This window comes from Xiphias gladius, chromosome 6 (genome assembly GCF_016859285.1).
Source record: "Xiphias gladius isolate SHS-SW01 ecotype Sanya breed wild chromosome 6, ASM1685928v1, whole genome shotgun sequence".
NCBI lineage: Eukaryota > Metazoa > Chordata > Actinopteri > Istiophoriformes > Xiphiidae > Xiphias > Xiphias gladius.
In genome coordinates, this window is record NC_053405.1 from 20,599,467 (window position 1) to 20,621,079 (window position 21,613).

Below are 21,613 nucleotides of genomic sequence, written 5' to 3' on the forward strand. Positions count from 1 at the left end.
GTTTCCTGTTCCATCAAGTGCCCACTAATCAATCAGTAAGCAAACATCTCTTCATATCCTCTGTGCTCTGGGTAATAAGGTTTTTTGTGGAAAAGCTTCAGTCAGATGTAACAATTAAAACTTCTAAAGGAGCTAGCTTTTGTTAGGAGGGAAGAATGATTCGAAAACAGGTGCAAATTGGGAAGTGAGATAAAAATCTTATGTTACCATCCAGATGGTTAAAAGAGTCTTTGAGGATTCTAACAATACCTTCAGTAAGTGTTTTTAAACAACCTTCTGGGTTTTGCGGGTTTATCGCCAGTAAATTGTTTTTTAGATAGACCGATGGTTACCTCTGTGACCTGACTGTATGCTAATAAATGAGGGGCACAAACTGGGACTGGACTAAATGCAGAGGTGCATCTGACAGGTGCTTAGTGCGGTTTGTGTGAACATGAATGTTCCAAAATGTCGCAAGGTAAATGACACCTGTTGTACAGAGATCCACTCAAGTGGGGAATGGTTTGCTAGCTCGTGCTATCTAACCAGCGAGGCAGCAGGAAGTGTAGTAGATCTAGACTTCACATTCATGAATCATTAACCGTAATCAGAAGGCACATTTCTACAGGAACCTGGATAAATGGCCTAATGGATGGATAACCGTCAGATTACTGTATATAAGAAATAACCAGTTGCATTTTAAAATATAAACAACTGCAACTGCAACTTTTTTAAAGTAAGCTTTGAAAAATGCCATATTTTAAAATGAAAGCATTCAGATATTTAACATATAAATCCAATATTTCACGCAAGAAATATTGCAATCCATTACTGAAGTTTTATCTATTTTTGATCACCAAGTAGGTAATCAAATAATATTGAATCAGTAAGAATGTAAAAAATTAACAACACAGATCCAGAGGCCATCGTAACCTTGACACATGTACAACATCATGACTAACAGAAGGGAGAGGCATTCACCATCACATGCCTTTATTGCAATAAGAAGTTCTGCTTCTATTAAGAATATGCATATTCATTAACTGATGATCTCTTTGTGCTTTTCCAACATGCTAACCCAAAACGAATGACCTAAACATGAAGCAGTGGAAGCATACTGTATTCAAATACAGTTTATTGGTTTTCCTTTTTTTTTTTTTTAACATGTATTGCAGTGGGATATAATCGACGATGATGTTTGCATTGTGAGGATTGCATTTATTTTTACAGCCACACACACAGAGAATATAATACATGTATGTGGAGACTACAATATTTGCTAGGCACTAGGTATGCACAGTACATGATAATGGGATGTGACAACTGTAGAGTGGCTCAATAAAAGAAAATCAGGTCCCTGACACAGAAATGCTTGCACTGCACTGTAAGTGTGTGATTTGACAGAGAGTGACTGCCTGATATCGTCTGTTTGCTTCGAGGGAATTCACGGTTACTGGTGACGATCTCAGTGTATGTTAGCTAGCCTACGTTTGTCTGTAGTATTGATTGGTTTGGGTATTGGCTTTGTACGCAGTCTCTGTATTATTGAATGGTATGACTCACACTAAAAGGTCTGGGATCTAAGAAAGAAGGTATAAGAAAGAGTTAAGCCAACAAAAAGCAGGGGTGTAAGGGAAATAACAAATAAATGCTGACTGATTGCTTTTTGGTAATGAATCGTATTGTATCCTGTAAAATACAGAAACAGCTAGTGTAAAAAAGTGCATTATATATTGTTTTAGTGTTGGTGTAGTAGGTATTGGCCAATAAGAGAGAAAAACTCTGAACTCATTAGTATAAATGTACATATGTAACCAAGTTACAGACACAAAATCACATCCTTGCTCAATTCAAATGAACAGCCCTTGTAAGTAAACATTTTAAACACTCTGAATCTCCATGCTTTACTGTCACTGGTGAACCCAAAGACACATCTGAATAAAAATTGGAATGGAAAATAGTGTTGACTCTGGAGAAGCTGTAGCATTGAAGACAGGAGAAATGAAGAAGAAAGTCTTTTGAAAACAGCATTTTAAAAGCACACAACTTGGCAAATACAGATGCTTGTGTTGATGCTGCTGCTGCTGCGACTATGTGTGTGTGTGTGTGTGTGGCACAGATGTCATCCTTACCAAAGCCTGTAGGGTGTACTGAAAAAGTTGAACAGCTGAGTTGTTGTAGCATTTACATAACACTAAACATGTTTGTAAAGTTGCAAAAAAAAAAAAGGGAAAAGGGCATTTACAAAGTTCTGGGCAACATGCTATTTAGGTAGCAGAGATAACAGCATAGAAAGAGAAATAAATCAGAAAGCAGCATTGGCCAAAGGTACAGGATTTGCAAATGGACTCAGGTTTGAGATTAGATAAAAAATAATTAAACAAATAAAACATACACAAGAGAAGAAACCATGCAGACCTCACAGCAACTGGCACAGGATTATATACAGTCTGTGGGTGGTACTGTGAGTGACTGTAGAAAAAGAAGTGATACAGTTCCTGTAATGCAAATAGTTTTGTTCGGCTTTAATTATTATGTTCAAGTAATATCGGTTCATACCAGAATATAATATGCATTTTGTCATAGATTAAAAAGATGTTCCTTTTTCAAACTTTTTTTGGTTTTATTTTGTATGTCTACAGTTACGGTAAACTAGGCTAAATAAATAAGTAGTCTGGTTTACATGATGCACACTGTTTATACGTAGAAATAACAACCATGTCAATCTAGTCACTGTCACTGAAAAGTGTGTTTTAAAACCGGATACCTGCTCAAGTTCTTCCAAAAACAGACTAATCCTCATTAAAGTTTTGGAAATCAATTTAAGACGAGAAATATTGCATCTCCATTAACACCTCAAGAATACAACAGAACATCATTTGCATATAGTGACCACACACTCTTTTTCAAACAGTTATTGCTTTGTACGCTAAACTTCACTTTCAGACAAGGAGTATAGTGTATTACTCTCTAATTTCTACGTTTTGTCAGAGTTCAGTCTGTGATGTGTCATTCATATCTTAACATCCTGAAATATTTGCATACAACAAATCTCAGGCCTTGAAACTTTGGTTTCACTCTTTTCAGCTTTTATTAAAATTACGGGGTTGATTTTGCACCATTGATCTTGAGTTATTAATATTTGATTGTGATTTGAATTCAGCTCTTGACCCGTTTCTGTCCCCTCTCTTTCTCCTTTCACTGTCTTCCTTTACTGTGTGCTTTCCAAAAAAATGTCTATAAACTAATTTTGTCACTAAATGAATTTGCTGTCCTGAGACAGTGCCCCCAGGACACAATGTGAAGTTCAGTAAAACACTATTCTCATAACAAGCCTCTATATTAATTAATTTTTTCAGTATCCAAATAAGTTCCACAGGGCATAATTTGGGTATTAGAAGAAAAACAAACAGACCTCAAAAACACAGTATAAAAATACTTTGAAACCTTCAACTTTGTCCCATTTGGAACTCTCAAGGTAGAGGATAACAATGCAAGGACTGAAACTAAACAAAATGAAATTGAAAAATGCTCATAGAAGAGGAACTCATTATTGGCACTGTATTATGAAATCCAATAGAAGGAGAATAGTAACAGTCCGAAACAGACCCAAGGGATTCCAATTTCCACTCTCATTACCCAGTAATGGTTCAGGTATTACTGAGATGGGGTGAATAGAATGTCAGGTCTGGGAGAAACGGTTCCCTTCCTAATGCTTTTGGACACAAATCAGCAGCATCTGATGAACTCTTATTGAGGCATTAATGACAGAGGCACGCTGCAATATACATCCTGCAAAGTATCTGCACTGTCCTTGGCTGTTGATCTAAACTGTAGTGTTTAGAGTAGGGTTGAGCTTCACGGGAGTTTCATTATCTCTATGAATTGACTTTGGCATAGTGACGCATTTCCCAAACTGCGGCTGCAGGAAATTTGAGATTCAGGGTTAGAGAAGAATGGATTTACATTTTGATAATGTGAGTTTGAATGATTTTACATTTTAACTGGTATAAAACTCTTTATAATTAACTGGCAGTGAATTATAATTTCTAAGATACTATATCATACTTTCACAAAGTGCGGGATACTACTACTCACATGACAACAGACCATAAACCACTACTTCAGAAATCAAATCTGCTGTCATTTACTCAGTTATATTTTTTTATTAGATCCTGTTTCTCATGAATTTTAAAGCTGCATTAATCAATTGTTGGCCACTTCAGGGCAGAACTCCTAAAGAGGCTAACAGAGAAGCAGCCCTGACAAATTATCACCTTGACAGTCATCACAGAAAAAGTGTTAGCAAAAAACTGCAAACTTCCATATCCAGCAGACATGAGTAACATTATCATCCCATTAGGAGTAATTTTGCTTTCCACCTGACAGACCAATTACCCTGGTTTGGTGTCTATCAACTCCTGAGAAAAATATCTGGCTTAAGCTTTAGCTTGCTAAATGTTTAGCTTTCAACATCTGTTAGTTGCAAACTTCATCTTTCTGCTGTTGTTGCTGTGCAGGTCGCAGGTAACTCATTATAATTTACAGTAGCTTTTTTTTCGCTGAAAACTGCCGCTTGTTGAGGCTGGAAACAGTTGTGACGAGAACTGAACTGTACCATAAATTTGACCAAAACACTGAGCTAAAAGAGGCTAAAAATCTCCATAGAGGAGTACAGTTGAATGATAGTTCTCTATCGGTTCATCATTCCCTTCGCATTGCATTTAGTCAATTGATTTACTGTTAATATAAAAGATATTGATTAATGCAGCTTTTACATTAAACAAACATGCAGACATTTCCTGTAGAAATTGATTGGCTTGGCTGGAACAAGACAATTTGTCCCACAGCTGTAATTTCAGTTTGACGGATATTCATCGTCTGTGATCTGAAGATCCAAGAGCCTCACATATGTATCTGTGGGGACTATCAGAGGCAGGGAAGACTTACAAACAAGGTCAACTAGATTCTGACAGTGCCAGTTTGATTTATAAATATATTTGTTCATCCATTCATATCAATAATCTGGGGGGAAATATGGCTTAAAACACTGGAATAAAGATAGTCAAAGAAGAGTGTTTTTTATATTGTCCAGTTTTGTGCTTACAAATTTGATCTAATGATCTTCTTGAATGGAAAAAATGCCAGGAAAACACCAATTTTTTATGAAACAACAATTATTATGCGTTTGTGAGGAGATTGTCTTTTACAGCCAGCCAAATGACAAAATATGGTAGATACAGTTGTTAAATCCCATTAAAGTGCCAACTTCTGATATCAGAAGCAGGTCCCTGATTTTCTTTTAGTCCCACCCAACCCCATGTTTGCATTAAATGAGTTGAATGGAAGGGGAAGTGACGTAGATATGTCCGTATGTTGTTGACTATGTTGTGAAATGCAATAAATAAAGGAGGGGGAGATGGGCAGATGCTACTTTACCTCTGCTGTTCTGTGCATCTACTATGTCTGTGAGTAGAAACATTTCAATGCTGCAGATTCAAAAGTCACCATACAGACTTTATTATGTTAGAACAGTCTCCCTTCAGAGTCTCCTTGCTGCCACTCACTCAACATTCATACATTCGGATAGTCAAACTGGAGTGGGTAGAGAGGAGAGGAACTGTAGGAGGGAGAACAGAAATCCTCCCATGTTCCTGCAGTCAAGCCCCTCATTGAGTCACTCCCCCAAAGAGTTTAATTAAGATCACAAATTTGAGGACAGCCTGGATCTGACTTTGATATGGTCTGTCTCAGGAAGGCTCACTATAGAGTCCTTCTTGGGTTGTCCCGAGTCCCCCAGACCTGTTCCCACACCCCCTGCTGCCAGCCCTGCACCAGCTCCAAAACCCTGCACAGAACCAGGCAGGGATGCTACAGGGAAGGCCCCCACAGACATTTGGTGGGGCAGTACCACCCTATGTGGTAAAGCGCTCCGAATGCCTGTGTGACCTGATGGGGTCTGAGGGGGTCCAATGGAAGTGGAGGACACTCGTGTAGACTGGGGTGGACTAGGGGCACCTGCTTGCACCCCCTCATGAGGCAGTGAGGGCTGAGAGGCTGACAGGGCCCTGGCGTCTTGGCTCAGACTGCCCATTTGCAAGGAATGGGTGCTCTTATGTGTGCTGGGCTGGTGTGCAGGACTGGCTATGTGCTGCTGGGCTAGAGAAAGCTGGGAGCCTGAGGTGGGACCAGCCAGGGCACTGGACCCATACTGGAATGATCGTCCTACAACTGCCAGAGGGCTTTGGACAGGGGGGCTGGACAGGACTGGAGCAAAGGCACCAGAAGCAAGGAGCTGAGACTGCAGGGGAGAGGCTGAGACAGGGCTGGACACACTTTGCATCACCTGGAATCTCCTCACCATCCTCGGGGACTGCAGGTTCCCCACTCCCACTGAGTTCCCTTGCATGGGGGGACAAAAGTTCATGGCTACGGCCTGCTGCAGGGTGGCAATTGCTGAATTCTGAGGCTGGGTGGAGGAACCTGGAGGGGTAAAGATCCCACCATGTAGAGGAGGTGTCATGGACATTGCCCGTGGTCGTGGTACATCCACTTGCTGAACCATCTCCCGATCATATTTAACTATCTCCTGGATCATCTCATTCTCCCGGTTGTTGAAAACACCCGAGTTCAGATCATGCTGAACTTTGTGCATCAGGATTGAGTTCTTCTTACCTACATTGACAGAGACAAAAAGGAGCACTGTTGCTGAAGTAGATTCCAATAGTGCTGAAAAAACAGACTTAGTTTTACAAGTAAAGTTTGGTTCCCTTGCATTCTGCTACTTTATTTTTAGTCAATTTGTACTAAACATAGAAATAACAACCTTATTGTTTACCATCATTCTTTTTTATACTATTCCTGGCCATGCTGGATACTGTGCCCTATGCATAATATATATTTATGTCATATACAAAATCCTTCACTAATAAACACATATACACAAAGAGAAGGACATAAAGAGCATCTTATCTTTTGAACTGAATCCCTGTCATGGGGATAGGCAGCCACCTCAGCACTGACGGTGTGGCAGAGAGCATGTCTATTGTCAAAACATTTGCGTATTTGTGCTTCTATGTCTATGTATGAAATATCTGTATGTGACAAGGTGATGCATGTATGTGTGTGTGGTCATCTGTTTGTGTGTGTGTACTTGCACATGCCTGGTACTCAGCATACACTGGCCATCCAGGAGAAAATAATAGTTACCTATGTACATGGGTGTGGCCATCTAACAGGTCTCACTATTGCTTAAGCTCAGTAGAGTAGCCCTTACTTCAGAAGTGTATGGGCAACTGACGTGAGGCAGAATAGAGACATAACCATATTTGCCTTGACTGTGGTTAATAACATGCTTGAGTAGTTGCTGTATTTGAGGTTGATGGCATAACCCAGGCATGAGATAGGCTGCAAATCTAGAGCCAGGCGGAGTGAGGCTCTGAAAGCAGATGCGCATTTGAGCAAAGAGTTTGGGTCTACCCACAGTCACATTACTACTGCAGAGAGCAACACGAGGGAGGCTCATGAGGGGGGCTCATGAGAAAGGGCATAACCATAATCAGTAAAACCCACTGCTTCACTCTCACATCTCCAAAGCATTGCCCACAGAGGCATGTTTGAGACATCATAGCAGGGAAGAGTGTGGGAGAGTCCTCACATCTGTCCTCACATGGTTTATCACTGACTGTGCCAGCCGAAGAAAGTGGTGTGTGTGTCACAAAGCGTTGAGATTCAAACTCACTGGGATGTCTCTGCTGTCAGGTTAAGTAAGATGAGTTTGTCAGAGGCTGTTGTGTCTGAAACCTGCTGAGAGTTGAATTTACAAGTTCGTGCTCTCTGACGTAATGAACAAGAACGGTGATGGAGGAGGTAAACAGAGACATATCTCTCGTTGAAGAAGAGAAATAGGGAAAGTCTATTTGGGAACCAGCCTCATTTTGCAGCTGTTTTTTAATTCAGTTAAGGACAAAAGTAGAAATCCCAAACTAGGTGGGGTGCCTAGTGTTAGACACATACAGTATAACATTGCCACAACCGAATCAGGCTGCGATTCAGATGGTGAAGTAGGACATGTAGGAGAAAAAAAACTGTTCCTTTAAGGATGCTGTAATTTGTTGGTTAACACCCCTTTTCATCCAATTTTTACTGGACTTTCTGCAGGATGGATGGGGTCAGCACACAGCTCATATGAGGGCTGAAATTTTGCAATATCTGGAGAAGCCAGCCATTGATGATAATGATGATGCTAAAGGCCAGTCACATGGTCACTTTCTGCTCAACAAATGCTGTCGGGGAAGAAGGTTGGGACCAAAGACGAGATTTCCGCTGTATCCAGATGATCCAACATCTGTTGTACCTTGGGGACAAAGAGGGACTCATGGGACCCACGTAACAAAGAGGTGAAGAAGGCTGGTCATGAACTTGTTCCTCTCTAACACAGTCAGCCACCTCACCAGAAGGAGAGGTATGGAGGAGGCAGATGCTAACTGTATTGACTCTTGTGCCTTCCTAGCATGTTGCATGGGTTCCATCTGTGTACCAAAAACACAGAGACAGTTTGGCAGTCTAGGCTTGGTAACGAGATTGTCTCTCAGGGTTTGGAGGGAGGTGGCTAAGAAAAACCCATCTGCTGTGTTGAACCCTAGAAAAGCACGGATGTAACTTTGAAGGAATTCTTCCATGAAGAGCGCCACTAGGACTTCCTCAATGGTATGGTAGGGGCTGTTTTCTTTTTATAATTCCTGGGTGAATGATCAATGTCAAAAAGATGGTACAAGTGACACGTGAGGGTGATAATAACTCGCAGATGGCACATTAGGGTAAGCTGAAAGAAAAGGGGACAGGGCAAGCAACAAAAGCACGATAGGGAGATAGGAATACAGGTTGTTTCAGGTGCCAATGTGGAGCTTCATTGAGGGTCTCATAGCTCTGTAACGGTCAAAGCCCATAAGAAATTGAAGCAGTTGATAAGCTGAAGCTGCCTCTCTAGCAGACCCAACACAAGCACCCACAGATATAACACATCCGCTATAATTACCAAGTAATTACAGATTCATCTGCTGATCTTAGGCGACAAAAGAATGATAAAAACACTGTATAGAATAATGATAAAAGTAAATTTACCCTCCATCCTCTTGTTTTTAACAGGTGAGCCTATATAATATGATGTATTAAGGGTATGAGGACAGCTGGCGAGGGATTAGCCCCTGTCTCTGTAGAAATGGCTCATAGGTCAGAGACTATTTTTAAGAAAATATATGGATAGCTGTAGCAAGCCTGGTTCCATCAATAATGTGAGTAACTATGGTCTGTCAGGCTGAACTGATCCAAAATAAGCACTCCTGGTCAAAGATGTGACAGAACAGAAAAGTGACTTTTGTTCATTTTTTCAGAGCTTGTTTACATTTCAAATTCTTAACACGGCTTCCGATAGTCCTCTGTGTGTTTGATCCAGATGCTTTTTCTGACAAAGACTGTTGATAAAGCCAAACAAAAGAACAGATTATAAGTGATTAATATTTAGCAAGTGCACATGGATTCCAGTGGGAGTATTTGGTTGGTGGTTAGGTCTTGAAGCAGACTGGTCAGTCTCCCTCCAAATACGTGAGCTGACTGACTGAAGGCTGCTCATGTGTGGAATCTGGCTGCTATGGCAACAGCTGGCAGGTGGCAGATGCAGGGCTTTTGCAAACATGTGAAATATGGTCATGTTGACAGGGGGATGTGACATCAGCAGCACTGCTGACTTTAGTGGGCATAAATGGCAGGGGAAAGTTGTTTGCATTGTGAAGAAAAATTACATGATTCTGTTTACTCACTAAAAATTTTCTCCCAGGGCTCCGGTAAGACAGAGCAATCTCTGTGTATATTTGTGTGTGTTTGTGTGTTTGTGTGTGTGCGTGTGTGCTCGGCATTCAAACCGAGGATGTTCAGACAGAGTTATTGCTGAGCAATCATTTTAACAAATCAGAAAACTAATCTAGAGAGAACAGAAGTACAAAAATCCAAGTGATTTTGCTCAGCAGATTCTGTCATATTTAAAGTGTCACATACAGTATGCCAAATGACAATGACTTTTTTTTTTTGACATTTTCACCTTCGATTCCTTTCCTCCAACCCGCACATCGCCCCTGTTAGCATCATTAATACATCACATCACACCTGTCAGATAGTGCAGTATTTTGACCGAGACATCATGTTGATGAATGCATACATTTCCCTTATGCTTCATTTTGTCTTATGAATGACTCATATGCTTAAGAAGACACCATAGCTCCGGCTTGTATCTGGGAGGTGTAATGCTAATTATCTAAGACTAAATCTCCATGACACATTTCATACATTAGGTCTTTATAGAAAGATTAATTTGTTCCATTTTCATATTTTATTCCAAAGATTCCATAAAGGACTTAAAAATAAAATCCTCATGGACTCACACAACATTGTTGACTGGGCAAAGAATTGATGACTTGTCATTCTGTGAAACTAAAACAAATCTCCATGGTTTTATCTGTGGAAAAATGTATCTGGCATTATGTTGAAAAAAAAAATCAACCAAATAATGAGATAATTGCTGATAATAATAATGTTACTTAGTGTAAGACGGACATGTTCTATGGTAACTCTGGTAGAGTTTACAAATCTTTCTCTTGGCGGACTTACCTATCCTGTCCAATCTGTCAATGGCAACCGTCTCAAAGGCCCTCCTCATCATGGGATACTCTTCCAGCACCTCGTTGAAATTGTCCACAGAGAGAGAGTACAGGCGACAGTAGGTGTCCGCTCGCACACTGGCCGTCCGCCTCCCTCGGGTCAGCAGACAGATCTCTGGTGGGGTGAAAGAAGAACCCACACAAGAGACGGACGGTTCGATCAAAAAATGGCAGACTCACAGACTTCAGGTTGACAGACAGTGACAGAGAAAAGAACAAAGTTTCTATAAATAAGGAGAGATTTGTTGAGGAGTCTGAAATGGATGCCCAGCCACAATTAGGTTACAAAATAAAACTCAGATGTTAAAATTTGTCTGGGTTGTACAAAACTCAAGGCCTTGAGCAAATGTGTGATCAGAACGAAACTGGTTTATGTGCGCAGTTGCCTTGTGTGGTCAGTATGACCACTGACAGTAATACTGAGCACTTCCTCCAGCACTGGCACCGCACTGACAGCTATGTGAAGGAAGTACACTCTATATTTGGAGATGTGCAGCTAAGCTTAAGTACATTCAGTTGTTCCCTTCCCCTAGTATCTTCTCTTCTCTAGCTTTCCTCTGCTATGGGCTGGGGCTGACTGTTGTCCTGACAACCATATGCTCTCCTTTTCCCCCGCCTGAAAGGTCGACCTCCTCTGACTCTCTGTGGGAAAGGGAGAAAATAACAAAACATGAGGAGACTCCATTAAGAACAGGCATAGGGGCACTGCACTGGAATGGAATGTAACAGTCTGTTCATGATCATTGGGTCTTGGGGGGGGGGGTCCAAGTAAAATTGCAAATACGTCAGCGTCACTGAAAAGGAACAACAGTTACAAGCATTATATGGATAGCTTGAAATTTTGGTTATTTGCTTATTTGCTTTTTTGCTGAGAGTTAGATGAGGAGATTAATACAACTCCAATGACTATCCATTCAACATGAAGCTACTGCTAGCAGACAGTTAACTTAGCTTAGCACAAAGACTGGAAACAGAAATAAATAGCTAGCCTGGCTCTCTCCAAATTTTAAAAAATGCCTACTAGTGGCTCTAAAACTTGCAAAAACACAATAACAAGACTCAACATAAGATTTTTTGCACATCAGTTTTTGAACAGATTACAAAAATCAGAAATAACATGTTATTTGGTAAGCTTTTGGAGATGCTGGTAGGCAGGTATTTTTTTAGGCTAGCTGTTTCCAGTCTTTATGCAAAGCTGGTTGTAGCTTCACATTTATTGTACAGACAAGAGTGGTATCGATCTTCTTGTCTAACTCTCAGCAAAAAAGTGAATAAGTATATTTCCCAAAATGTCAACGTCTTTTTATTTTAAAAAAATAGTACAATTAGCCATACTGATAGGATCCAGGCCACAGCTGCTAGACATTTTCAGTGTGTCTTCCCTCACAATATAAACAAATATACTGTTTCTATACTATAGATGCATACTATACATACAGTACATTCACTTAAACCCACATAAATTCACTGACTATGAGTCAGGACACAATAGTTTTTTATTCAGAGGTTATTTAAGTGTGACCTTGAGTTTGACCATGTTTTCCAACCTATCTGATAAAGGATTTCTATTTCCTCGGTAGATTAATGATAATAACCTAATTGTAATATTCCAAGAAAACATTCTGAGATTTGAGTCATATATATATGAGAAAAAAACTTGAATATTTTCTTACATCTTGAATTTCTTTTTTTTTAAATTTACAATTGCCCTAATACACTGTCGTAGTTCTAAGATGTTCAATCACAGCGCAAAAACACATTTTCCACCAAAATACCAACAACTGTATGTTAGTGGTAATGTCTTTGCTGCACAATCTCCCACCTGTTTTTTCAACAAACAAGACAAACATAAACCAACATTTTATGATCCCATAAATTTGATTAGTAAAGAATTGTGACCAAAATATGTACCGAGTGGGCCACTCTGTAGTTCAGTGCATTTCATTGGACAAACTGAGATCCTATTTCCAAATTATCTCAGACTTACTTTTAACATTTTTTCCTTCATAGACCTAGGGTCAATAATTAGGTTCAACCACGGGCCAGTTATTACAGTATCGTTCGATGGGGAGAACAAATAATTTATTTGAGAATAACTGATTGTTCGTTTCATTTTTTCTGTTTATAAGTGAGGACCAACAGATTCACAGAAGTTTATTATGTTAATACATGTGAATGTATCTTCTATTTTCCACCACCAGACTGGAGATGTAAATGATAGGCTATCCACACAAAATAAAATAAGTGGCCTGCTTTATGGCTGAATGAAAGATGTTGTATTTGTTGTTGGTTTTGTTTGAGGCCCACAACCTGCTATTTGCTGACCAGTTTGAGTCTTCACACCTTATGGAGGTTTTGTGTTCACAGATTTGTTGTATGTCTTTAACAATGTGGGCCCAGGATGTGTAAGTGGTAATACAAGATACTGATTGAGGGGTCAGACCAGGAAACACTGTATCATCTCCACTTTGACAATATACTATCAAGAGAAAAAAAAAAAGTTCACTTCTTGTTACCAATAAAAAGATGTCGGCATTTTTCCGTGTTTGAACTTATTAAACAAAAAAATATAATGATAGTATTTCCCCATAGTGCTTTTACCATAACTTCATGAATGTTCATAATTATTCAGATGGGAGATGTAAAGTGCCATCGAGAGCTTTGTTAGAACCTTGATGATCTAGAATACCTGATGAGAATGTTCAGTGTTCCATTCCATCCCATGATCGCATCATTACTGTAGAACTCTGACACAATAATGAACATCCCGGCTGGAACCTGTCGCTGCAGAAAAACTTTCTCATTTGACCTTGAGAAACATTATTCATCGCTGTGCCTCTCTAGGCCTACCTACTTTTATTCATTTCTTCATTCTAATTTCTTCATTTTGTCTAAAGCTTCAGTACATTTCCATACAGTTTGTTGAGTTAATGTATCACATTTTCAACAATTTCTCATGTCCAGTAAGTCACATTGAGAAATACAGTGCTTCTAATGTACTTTTGGTAAAAATACAAATTGAAAAGGATGACAGTATGATTGCTGTAGGGTTTCTTGGGCAAAAATGTGCCTAAACTATGCCTTTTTTTCTCTCAAAATGCCAAACTAGATTACTCTTACTGTCAGTGTCTCTAATCAATCGGTTAAAAAAGGAAAAAAAAGGGTGACATTTGCCTTGTAACTTAACCAACTAAGCATGTGTGTAAGACCTGATTAAAAACCTTGACCCAAACATTATCCTGAAGTTTCACCAAAATTATCTACAGTAAACCAAACCTAACCCTAAACAAACTCAACTGAAAGTGAAAATAGATGCGGCAGCATTTCTGTGGTAGCACAGTAGCAATGAGAAAGAAATGTTGCTGATCAAATTAGTCTTAATGCCCTAGCAGAGCACTGGGTCGGCACGGTTTACTCTGTGAACGAAGAGGGTCAAAAGTAAAATATAATTTGGATGACCTGATTAAAAAAGCCCTTTCTCTAATGGTGACAACCTTAATCAACTGCGTTCACTCTTCTAGAAAAACTTCTACCTCTGGCCATCAAATCTCCCAAAAGCAGTACACCATAAAATAACACACCCCTGTCCACATACTTTTGACTACTACCTTTTAGTTCAAATTAAGGGGAATCTTAATGCTACAGCATACAATATATTGTAGACAATAATGTGTTTCCAACTTTGTGGCAATGGAGACAACATTACCTGTTTCAACATGGCCTCATGCACAGGTAATTATTTATCCTAGTTTGATGTAGATGAACTGGACAGGACTACAAAAATAATTATAATAAAGGCAATATGCCGTAATATCCTCACAGAATGACTTGCACCTGCAAAACTCTTTCCCAGTGCAATGCCCTTTATCAAACACCAATCACTAACCACTCCAAGAACATATTACTGTGAATTTGTGTATGCACATGAGGATGGACCAAGTGTATTGTCTCTGTTAACTTTCCAGATAGAAAAATAAAGATAACTTTCACTGTTAAACTCATAAGACAGAGGATAAACCTTTTGTGTTTATACTGTGGCCTTTTCTCTGAAATCTCCTTCAGGACAAACTTTACAATTTTTGCATCACTTATGGTAAAGTTGTCTCTTCATTTTTTTATCCAACGAAGTTTTCTCGTGTGAATTTATTATTATTATTATTATTTTTATTATTATTATTAACAAAAGTTATTTTCTATCTTAACTAATGCACCCGATTTCATAAAGGTGGTCAAACACAGTGGATAGCCGTGCATAATGGCACTGTGCTCTGGCGTGTTAATTCTCAAAGCAGAAGCTGCAGATTTATCATAACATACTGGAAACATAGTGGAATGACATCTTGACTACAAAAAAAAACTTTATTAAGTTGAGTTTTGTCCAGTTATGTTTAAAAAAATGAAGGTTAACATTTTAGATGCTCCAGTTTTGTGAAAGTTTTGGAAAAACTCCCTGCAAAATGCCCCAGACGTCCTTTCATAAAGTGTCTCTCGGGATCTTCCTGGTTATACATAACACAAGCATTTGCATATTTCTAGGATCATTACTGTGCAGTGGTAAGTGCTGGGGGAGGATAATAATCCTAATGAAACCACTGGGGCTGCATTAAAAAGCTGTTCAAAATCACTCTGTAACCATATGTAGCTTGTGGATAGGGCAATTGTCATCCTAAAATATGATGAAAACTATAGAGAAATCCAGGGTGGGTATATTAAATTTTAGCAGTTATTTGAATATTCCTTGCACTACTTGGGATCATGACTGCTTTAACCTTTTCCTGTAGCCTGGTTGGCAGTGTTTCCTGTTCCCATTAGTTCAACTAGTGCAGTGCCCATCAAGCTCTCTCAATTCAAAAGAAAAACATGGTTACCATGGTAACAGTAAGTGCGGTTTAGAATACATATAGTAATCGTCATTGATCTTCTCGAAAACCACTCATCCAGTCAACACTGCACTTCCCTGGGTCCTCAGCAATACATTCGCTAAGTTTGAAGTCGATTTGATGTGCAGTTTATAGTTTGATATATATAATGTCCAAAATTCTCTTTTACGGGTTTATTGACAGATACAGGATTTTCACAGGGAAGCTCCTCCTGTTTTTAGTACTTAAATGGACACATCCTTTCCTATATCCTTGTCTACAGCTAGTTAGCTTAGTTTGTTTAACTGTCATCTCGAAGTTAGCATAACGACCCCTGGTGGTGACAACCATTACTTCCTCAATTAATGGGAGTGGCTGCCCGCGGAACGCTAATTTTGTATTGTCACAAGCTTTGTGTTTTGGAATGAGTACCGAGCCTAAGCAGCCAAAGAAGAAGGCTGCAGCCTTCCGCTGTCCTCCAGGGTGCAGCTTCTCTTTACACAACAAGGACCAGCACAAAGCATGTCCCGTCTGTCTATGCATTGTCCACGGAGTTTTCGGTCGAAGTCCCTGCTGGTAACTGGGCTGACCACATGGAGTATGTTGAGGGGTTAGCCGAGTTTCAGCCTTTGGCCTTCGAGAGCCAGCCACCGTCTGAGCTGGCCGCATACCATGACGATGATGACTTGCTGGACATTGGCTTTGGACATTCATGGTTTGTCGGAGGATGACAAGGACGTTCTGTCTTTTTTAACCCTTGTCAGCTCAAGTGGAGGGAACAATCCTGCAAATCACGATGGTATGCCACCTCCAGTTTCTTAACTGCACGGCGGCATACTGAGAAGAACGATGTGTCGTCCTGACTAACTGACGCATATTCCAGTCTGTCGCATATTCAGACCCAAGTGTGGTGAAAATGATCCACAGTGCCAGGCCCACTAGAGGCCTATATGCCTATAAATGGCGGGGTTGATCAGTGATGTCTTGATCGAAATGTATTCCCATTTCAGTACTCTATTGTTGACACTTTGATGTTCCTTCAGGAGCTGCTGGATAAGGGTCTTTCAATTTCCACGATTAAAGTCTATTTAGCAGCTGTATCTACCTGTCATGTTGGCTTTGATGGAGTGACACTAGGCGCTCACCCTCTCGCCATGCGTTTTTAAAAAGGGGGTCTGCCAGCTGAGACCTCATCCTCCCAAGCATCCCCACAGGACTTGATTTTGTTGATTGAGGCTCTATATGGTTCCCCATTTGAGCCTACTGAGTATGTGGATATGAAATTTCTTTCATACAAAAACTACACTGCTTCTTGCATAAACCTCCTTAAAGCGAGTGGGTGACCTGCATGCTTTGTCTGTGCATCCCTCTTGTACCCAATTCACTTCAGATGGCTCCAAGGTTACATTACACGCAAATGTGGCTATCTCTCTGGTTTACAACAGCAGAGGCCTTGAATAACAAGGGCACAATCGACCAGGGGCATGGCAATGTCGTGGGCATTGTTTAAAGGGCTAGCTGTGAGTGATATCTGTGCTGCAGCTAGTAGGTCATCACCGCCCACTTATGTTCGGTTTTATCGTTTGGATGTGACGACCCTGTGGTAGCTCATGCTGCCCTTTCTCCTAAGTCTGCAATGCACTAGAGTGCTGGAGGTTCGACCCCGGTTTGGTGGCTGCCTTGCGAGGCGTGAATACATGTCCCATACTTATGTTATATGTATTATACCAAGTGAATCAACTGAAAAGGAACAAAATGTAACTTCTGTTCCCTGAAGGAGAGGAACATGGTACAAAATTTTGGTTGCCCCGCTCTGCAGCTGGGCTCATTGAAGAGCGGCTATCGAACTTAAGGATGACCTTGTTGATGGATGTATATATGTGTAGGCGGGGCCTCACATACACAGTCACTGGTCGCCTGCCCTAAGGCGTGAATAGAGGTGTCTTCAGTTAGGCCATGCGGGGGCGTGATATCCAATACTTTATGTGTTGTACCTCATTCCTCTCCTTCAGGGAACAGAAGTTAAAGTCGTAACATTTGTTTTCTTGTCATGGGAAGTACAACTAAGACTGTCAAAATAGCTGCATAATGTCTTCTGTGGCTCTGCACAAACTTTGTCAAGCTTGACAAAATAACTCTGATAATGTCACCAGGGTCATCATGGGCATATGAGTGATGGGTGGGCATCTGCTAGCCACAAAGGATCTAATGAAAGATTGTATTGAGTTGCGTAATGGGAAAAGTAGTATCTATTGTTTCTTAATCTTAACCCATGCTGCAGTCTCAAAGTCCGGACTCGTCGACTCCGCTGCTTCAATTTGGATCATTCTTTTCTTAATCTGTCTCCAATAAGCACCTCAACTTTATGTCTTACTAAATTGTTGGAGTGCCCTTTTAACTTCCTAAACCCTTCCATCTGTACTTGCATCCACTATAAATAGTTTGAATGATAAGAAACAAAAGTGACTTTGAGGGACATATTGTGAAAGCTTTGGCAGTTCCGACAAGCTACAAGGGCTTCACCACAAACCTATTCAGACTGTATGAATATGCAATTATGCTAAACTTTGCAATATTTCGTACACATCCAATTTAGGATTAGATAAGATGCATTTACAGCCATAGAAAAAATGACAAAGCTCTTTCTTATTTTAAATGTATTAATGTGATAATGGAGCCAATCCAGCCAAGGTTTGCCAATGAGTAATGTGTACAAAAATGTGGACTGATATGACAATAGTAATGGGCCAAGAAATGTAAACAGGTGATAATGCCTATCCAACAGTAAATAGTCTAACTCCAACTGTCTAACAGGAAATCCTGATGTCGATGCTTGTATCAAACCTGAGATCCTATGTCTCCATTAACTAAAACTAAAAATAGCTAAATCCTATAAAAATAAACTCACGTGTTTGGCTTGACATCACTAGCTACTTGCTGCTACCTACTGATTCAGAGATTCTACCACAAATACAAACTCCTGTGGTAGTTAAACCATGCTCTCCCTCCAATCAAAATCCACTGCTAGTTTTGTGTCTGCAGGGAGACCTGTGATTTCCTCCCTGGTGGCAGGGATGGCCTTGAATAGTCTGTACTTGGCATTACAAATAGCTCCGTCATCACTGCTCTGCTGTGCTAATCAGCGTGTGTTGTGCATGTGTGTGCCGTGCATCTGTGCCACTCCTACAGTGCACTGGGCTGCTGGCACTTAAAAATTACTGCCAGTGAACTCTGGACTGCTGCAGAGGGCACTGGATTTTGAAAATGCAGCCCAAACCATCAACCGGGACCTAAAAAAGTGCGTTTGTGTTTGTGCACGACTGTGTGGGTTTATGGGTGGCGATGGTGGCAGGAGCACCACATGTTTTTCTAAACAGACTCAGAGGAACAACAGCCTGAGAAAGTGGGACAGAAGTGGCTGTAAGGCAAGACTGCACAAGAAGTCCAAGTAAAATGTCAGGGTGCATTTTTTTTTCTTTATTTGCTTGTTGCTACGATTCTCATTAAAATAGTAAACACAATCTGTGATTTTACTGCAGTGGATTCTGATGAGATTTATGAGGTAAATAACACTTGCCTGGAAGCATGGAATAGAACAAAATAGAATAGAATAGAATAGAATAGAATAGAATAGAACAGAATAGAATAGAGAGGTAAATAACAGTGGATTTAAAATAAACAAGTCAGAACAGACCAAAGTAGAATGGAATAGAGAAGTAACTGATGATCCTACAGTCACAGAGACAGTGACAAACCTCCAAAGTAGGAGCCGTCCATCAGCTTCATGCCAATGTTTCCTTTGGTCAGGACACTGACCACCCCATGCTGGATGAAGTACATCTTCTTGCCGATGGTGCCCTCTCTGATGATGTAGTCTCCGGGCTGGAAGACTTCAAATCTCAGTTTGGTCAGCATGGCGGTCACAAAGTTGGGATCAGCGTTGGCAAACAGTGGCATGGATGCCACCAGCTTGCGACAGTTGAAGTTGACGATTTCCTAAATGGTGATAGCGGACAGGATTTGATTTTTTGGGGGGGATTTTTTTGCATTGGCATTTGAGGAATCACAGCTAATGATACAACTATCGATGATGTTGGTGTCATGGATGTGGGGTACATGTATGATGGGTAGAGTTCATTATTTTAATTCTTTTATGTAAATAAAGTAATTTGTCTGGTTTTTTTTTAATATTTAAAAAAAATGAAAATGCAGTAATAAAAGGACCCTTTTCAGAGCAAGAACTCTGCAGGTTAGACAATGTTTGTTTTTTTAATTACCTTGAGGGACCCTGAAACAGCTCATATGAGTATTCTCCTTAGTTTTTTCTTTACCTTCTGTTACCTGAAGCGTGTTCTGAGCTGTCCTTGAAGCAAGAAGACATTGTTTACTGTTGAGCTCAAGTAGGCAACAGGAAAAACAACTTTTGGGTGTGTGGTAGTATGAAATCCATGTGAAAATTACTTTAAAACCATCTGTTGCTTTCTTTTAAAATTTAGTCATTTTTCAGTGAAGACTAGTAGAAACTTGGTGATTTTACTGACTACCTAGCAAGTAACTAAATTAAGTACAATTAATATTATAAATCAATACAGAGGCTGGAAATTATAACTTTGTTTTTGTTGATAAGAAGCGTCCACAGCTGCGCTTTATAATGAATTGATTCCAGTTCACTTACTTGGCGGAGAGTTGGGAAGTGTGTGCATTTGTGAGTGACTGAACAAATTATAGTGGATGCTTGAGTGTTTCCATACCTCACGCAGAGGCTCATTAAGCTCCTCCAGGATGCTCTCTTCATCAAACATCTTGCCCTGGTATCTGTGCTCGTAGTAGTCATGGATTTTCTGCCGGAAGTCAGCCGGTAGTTTGTGGAAGGACATGTACTGCTCTACTTGTTTGTACTGAAAGATGGAGAAGAGAGAGATAGAGGTGAGGAAGAACAGGGACTCAATGAAAACAGGATTCAGCAACTCTTTTGTTACTTGTGACAGGCAGAGGTTTGAGAAGTCTGTCCAATTTTGTGATAGTAAAGTATTAGTGGCAACAATTTCACAGCGTCATGGTTTCACTTGACAAGCTGAAACACTTCAACCTAGTGATTCCTGCTGCATCATGGTGATTTTACTAAGAGGCTGCAGCTGTGTTCTCATTTTTACTCAAGCTGACTTTTTCTCAGATTGTCTTATCACTGGCTCTTACTCAGTTACAGTAAGCGTTCATGTCTGCAGTTAATGAGATGTACAGCTCTCCAAACATGAAGATCCTGTGACCCATTTATACCTTGTAGCTAAACTGTTATGAAGCTGCTAAGGAAACATGAGAGCTCGGTAAAGCCCATGAGGATTCATCATGCTCCGCTGTGTTTAGAGAGGAAAGATGCTAACATGCTAACACTCCAGAAAGATGTAGAAAGAAGAAAAAACGTGTACACAAAAAAGCCAAAATCCCTAGCAGTGATAGAATAGATCTCGTTAGGGGAAAAAAAAAAAAAAAGAAAAAATCCATGTTGGAGTTGCTTAAGGTCTCACTCTCTCTCAAGTGTATGTGTTTGTGTGTGTTAAGCAGTGTGAGTCATCCCTCTGTGGACTAAACTGTCAGTTGGATGAGTAGTAGAATTTCAAGCTGAAGGTCAAGGGAGAACCTCCCATGTCAAACACCACCCTTGAAAAATTCAATTGGCATTTCAATCCCATTTTAATATATCTGATGTATAGTTGGCGGACAAATTAATGCTGATGATTTCATACAGTGCACAAGACCTCCCTGAATGGTTGAATGAGTATGAAAATTATGTGAAGCATAAACTAAGGGTAGGATTGTACAATATTAATTAGTTCCAGTATCGCCTATATGTAATTTTATATTTGTGTCATGCTCGCTGTCCCGGGTGCTGAATTTGTGGCTGTGCTGGGCAAGCTGAATCTTAGAAATGCCACCGCTAAGCTCCCTCCTCTCTCCAGTCAGCTTGACCTCATTAAGAGAGTTATTTGTTTACTTAGTTAGGATAGGAGTCTGTTTTTGACTAATTCAGCAAATATCAGACAAACCAAGGCTCTGCATAACACT

General features: G+C 40.1%; 1 protein-coding gene across 1 annotated transcript in view; it reads right to left on the reverse strand.

The window, feature by feature from the left end:
* Positions 1–5,683: 5,683 nt before the first annotated feature.
* hcn2b (hyperpolarization activated cyclic nucleotide-gated potassium channel 2b) overlaps positions 5,684–21,613 on the reverse strand; it is a 43,442-nt gene continuing 27,512 nt past the window's right edge. Inside the window, exons 5-8 of the mRNA XM_040128381.1 lie at positions 20,302–20,448; positions 19,306–19,546; positions 10,642–10,806; positions 5,684–6,654 (exon numbers count right to left, since the gene is read on the reverse strand). Of these exons, the coding sequence (XP_039984315.1) occupies positions 5,684–6,654; positions 10,642–10,806; positions 19,306–19,546; positions 20,302–20,448 (1,524 nt within the window). The remainder of the gene's footprint in view (positions 6,655–10,641; positions 10,807–19,305; positions 19,547–20,301; positions 20,449–21,613) is intronic.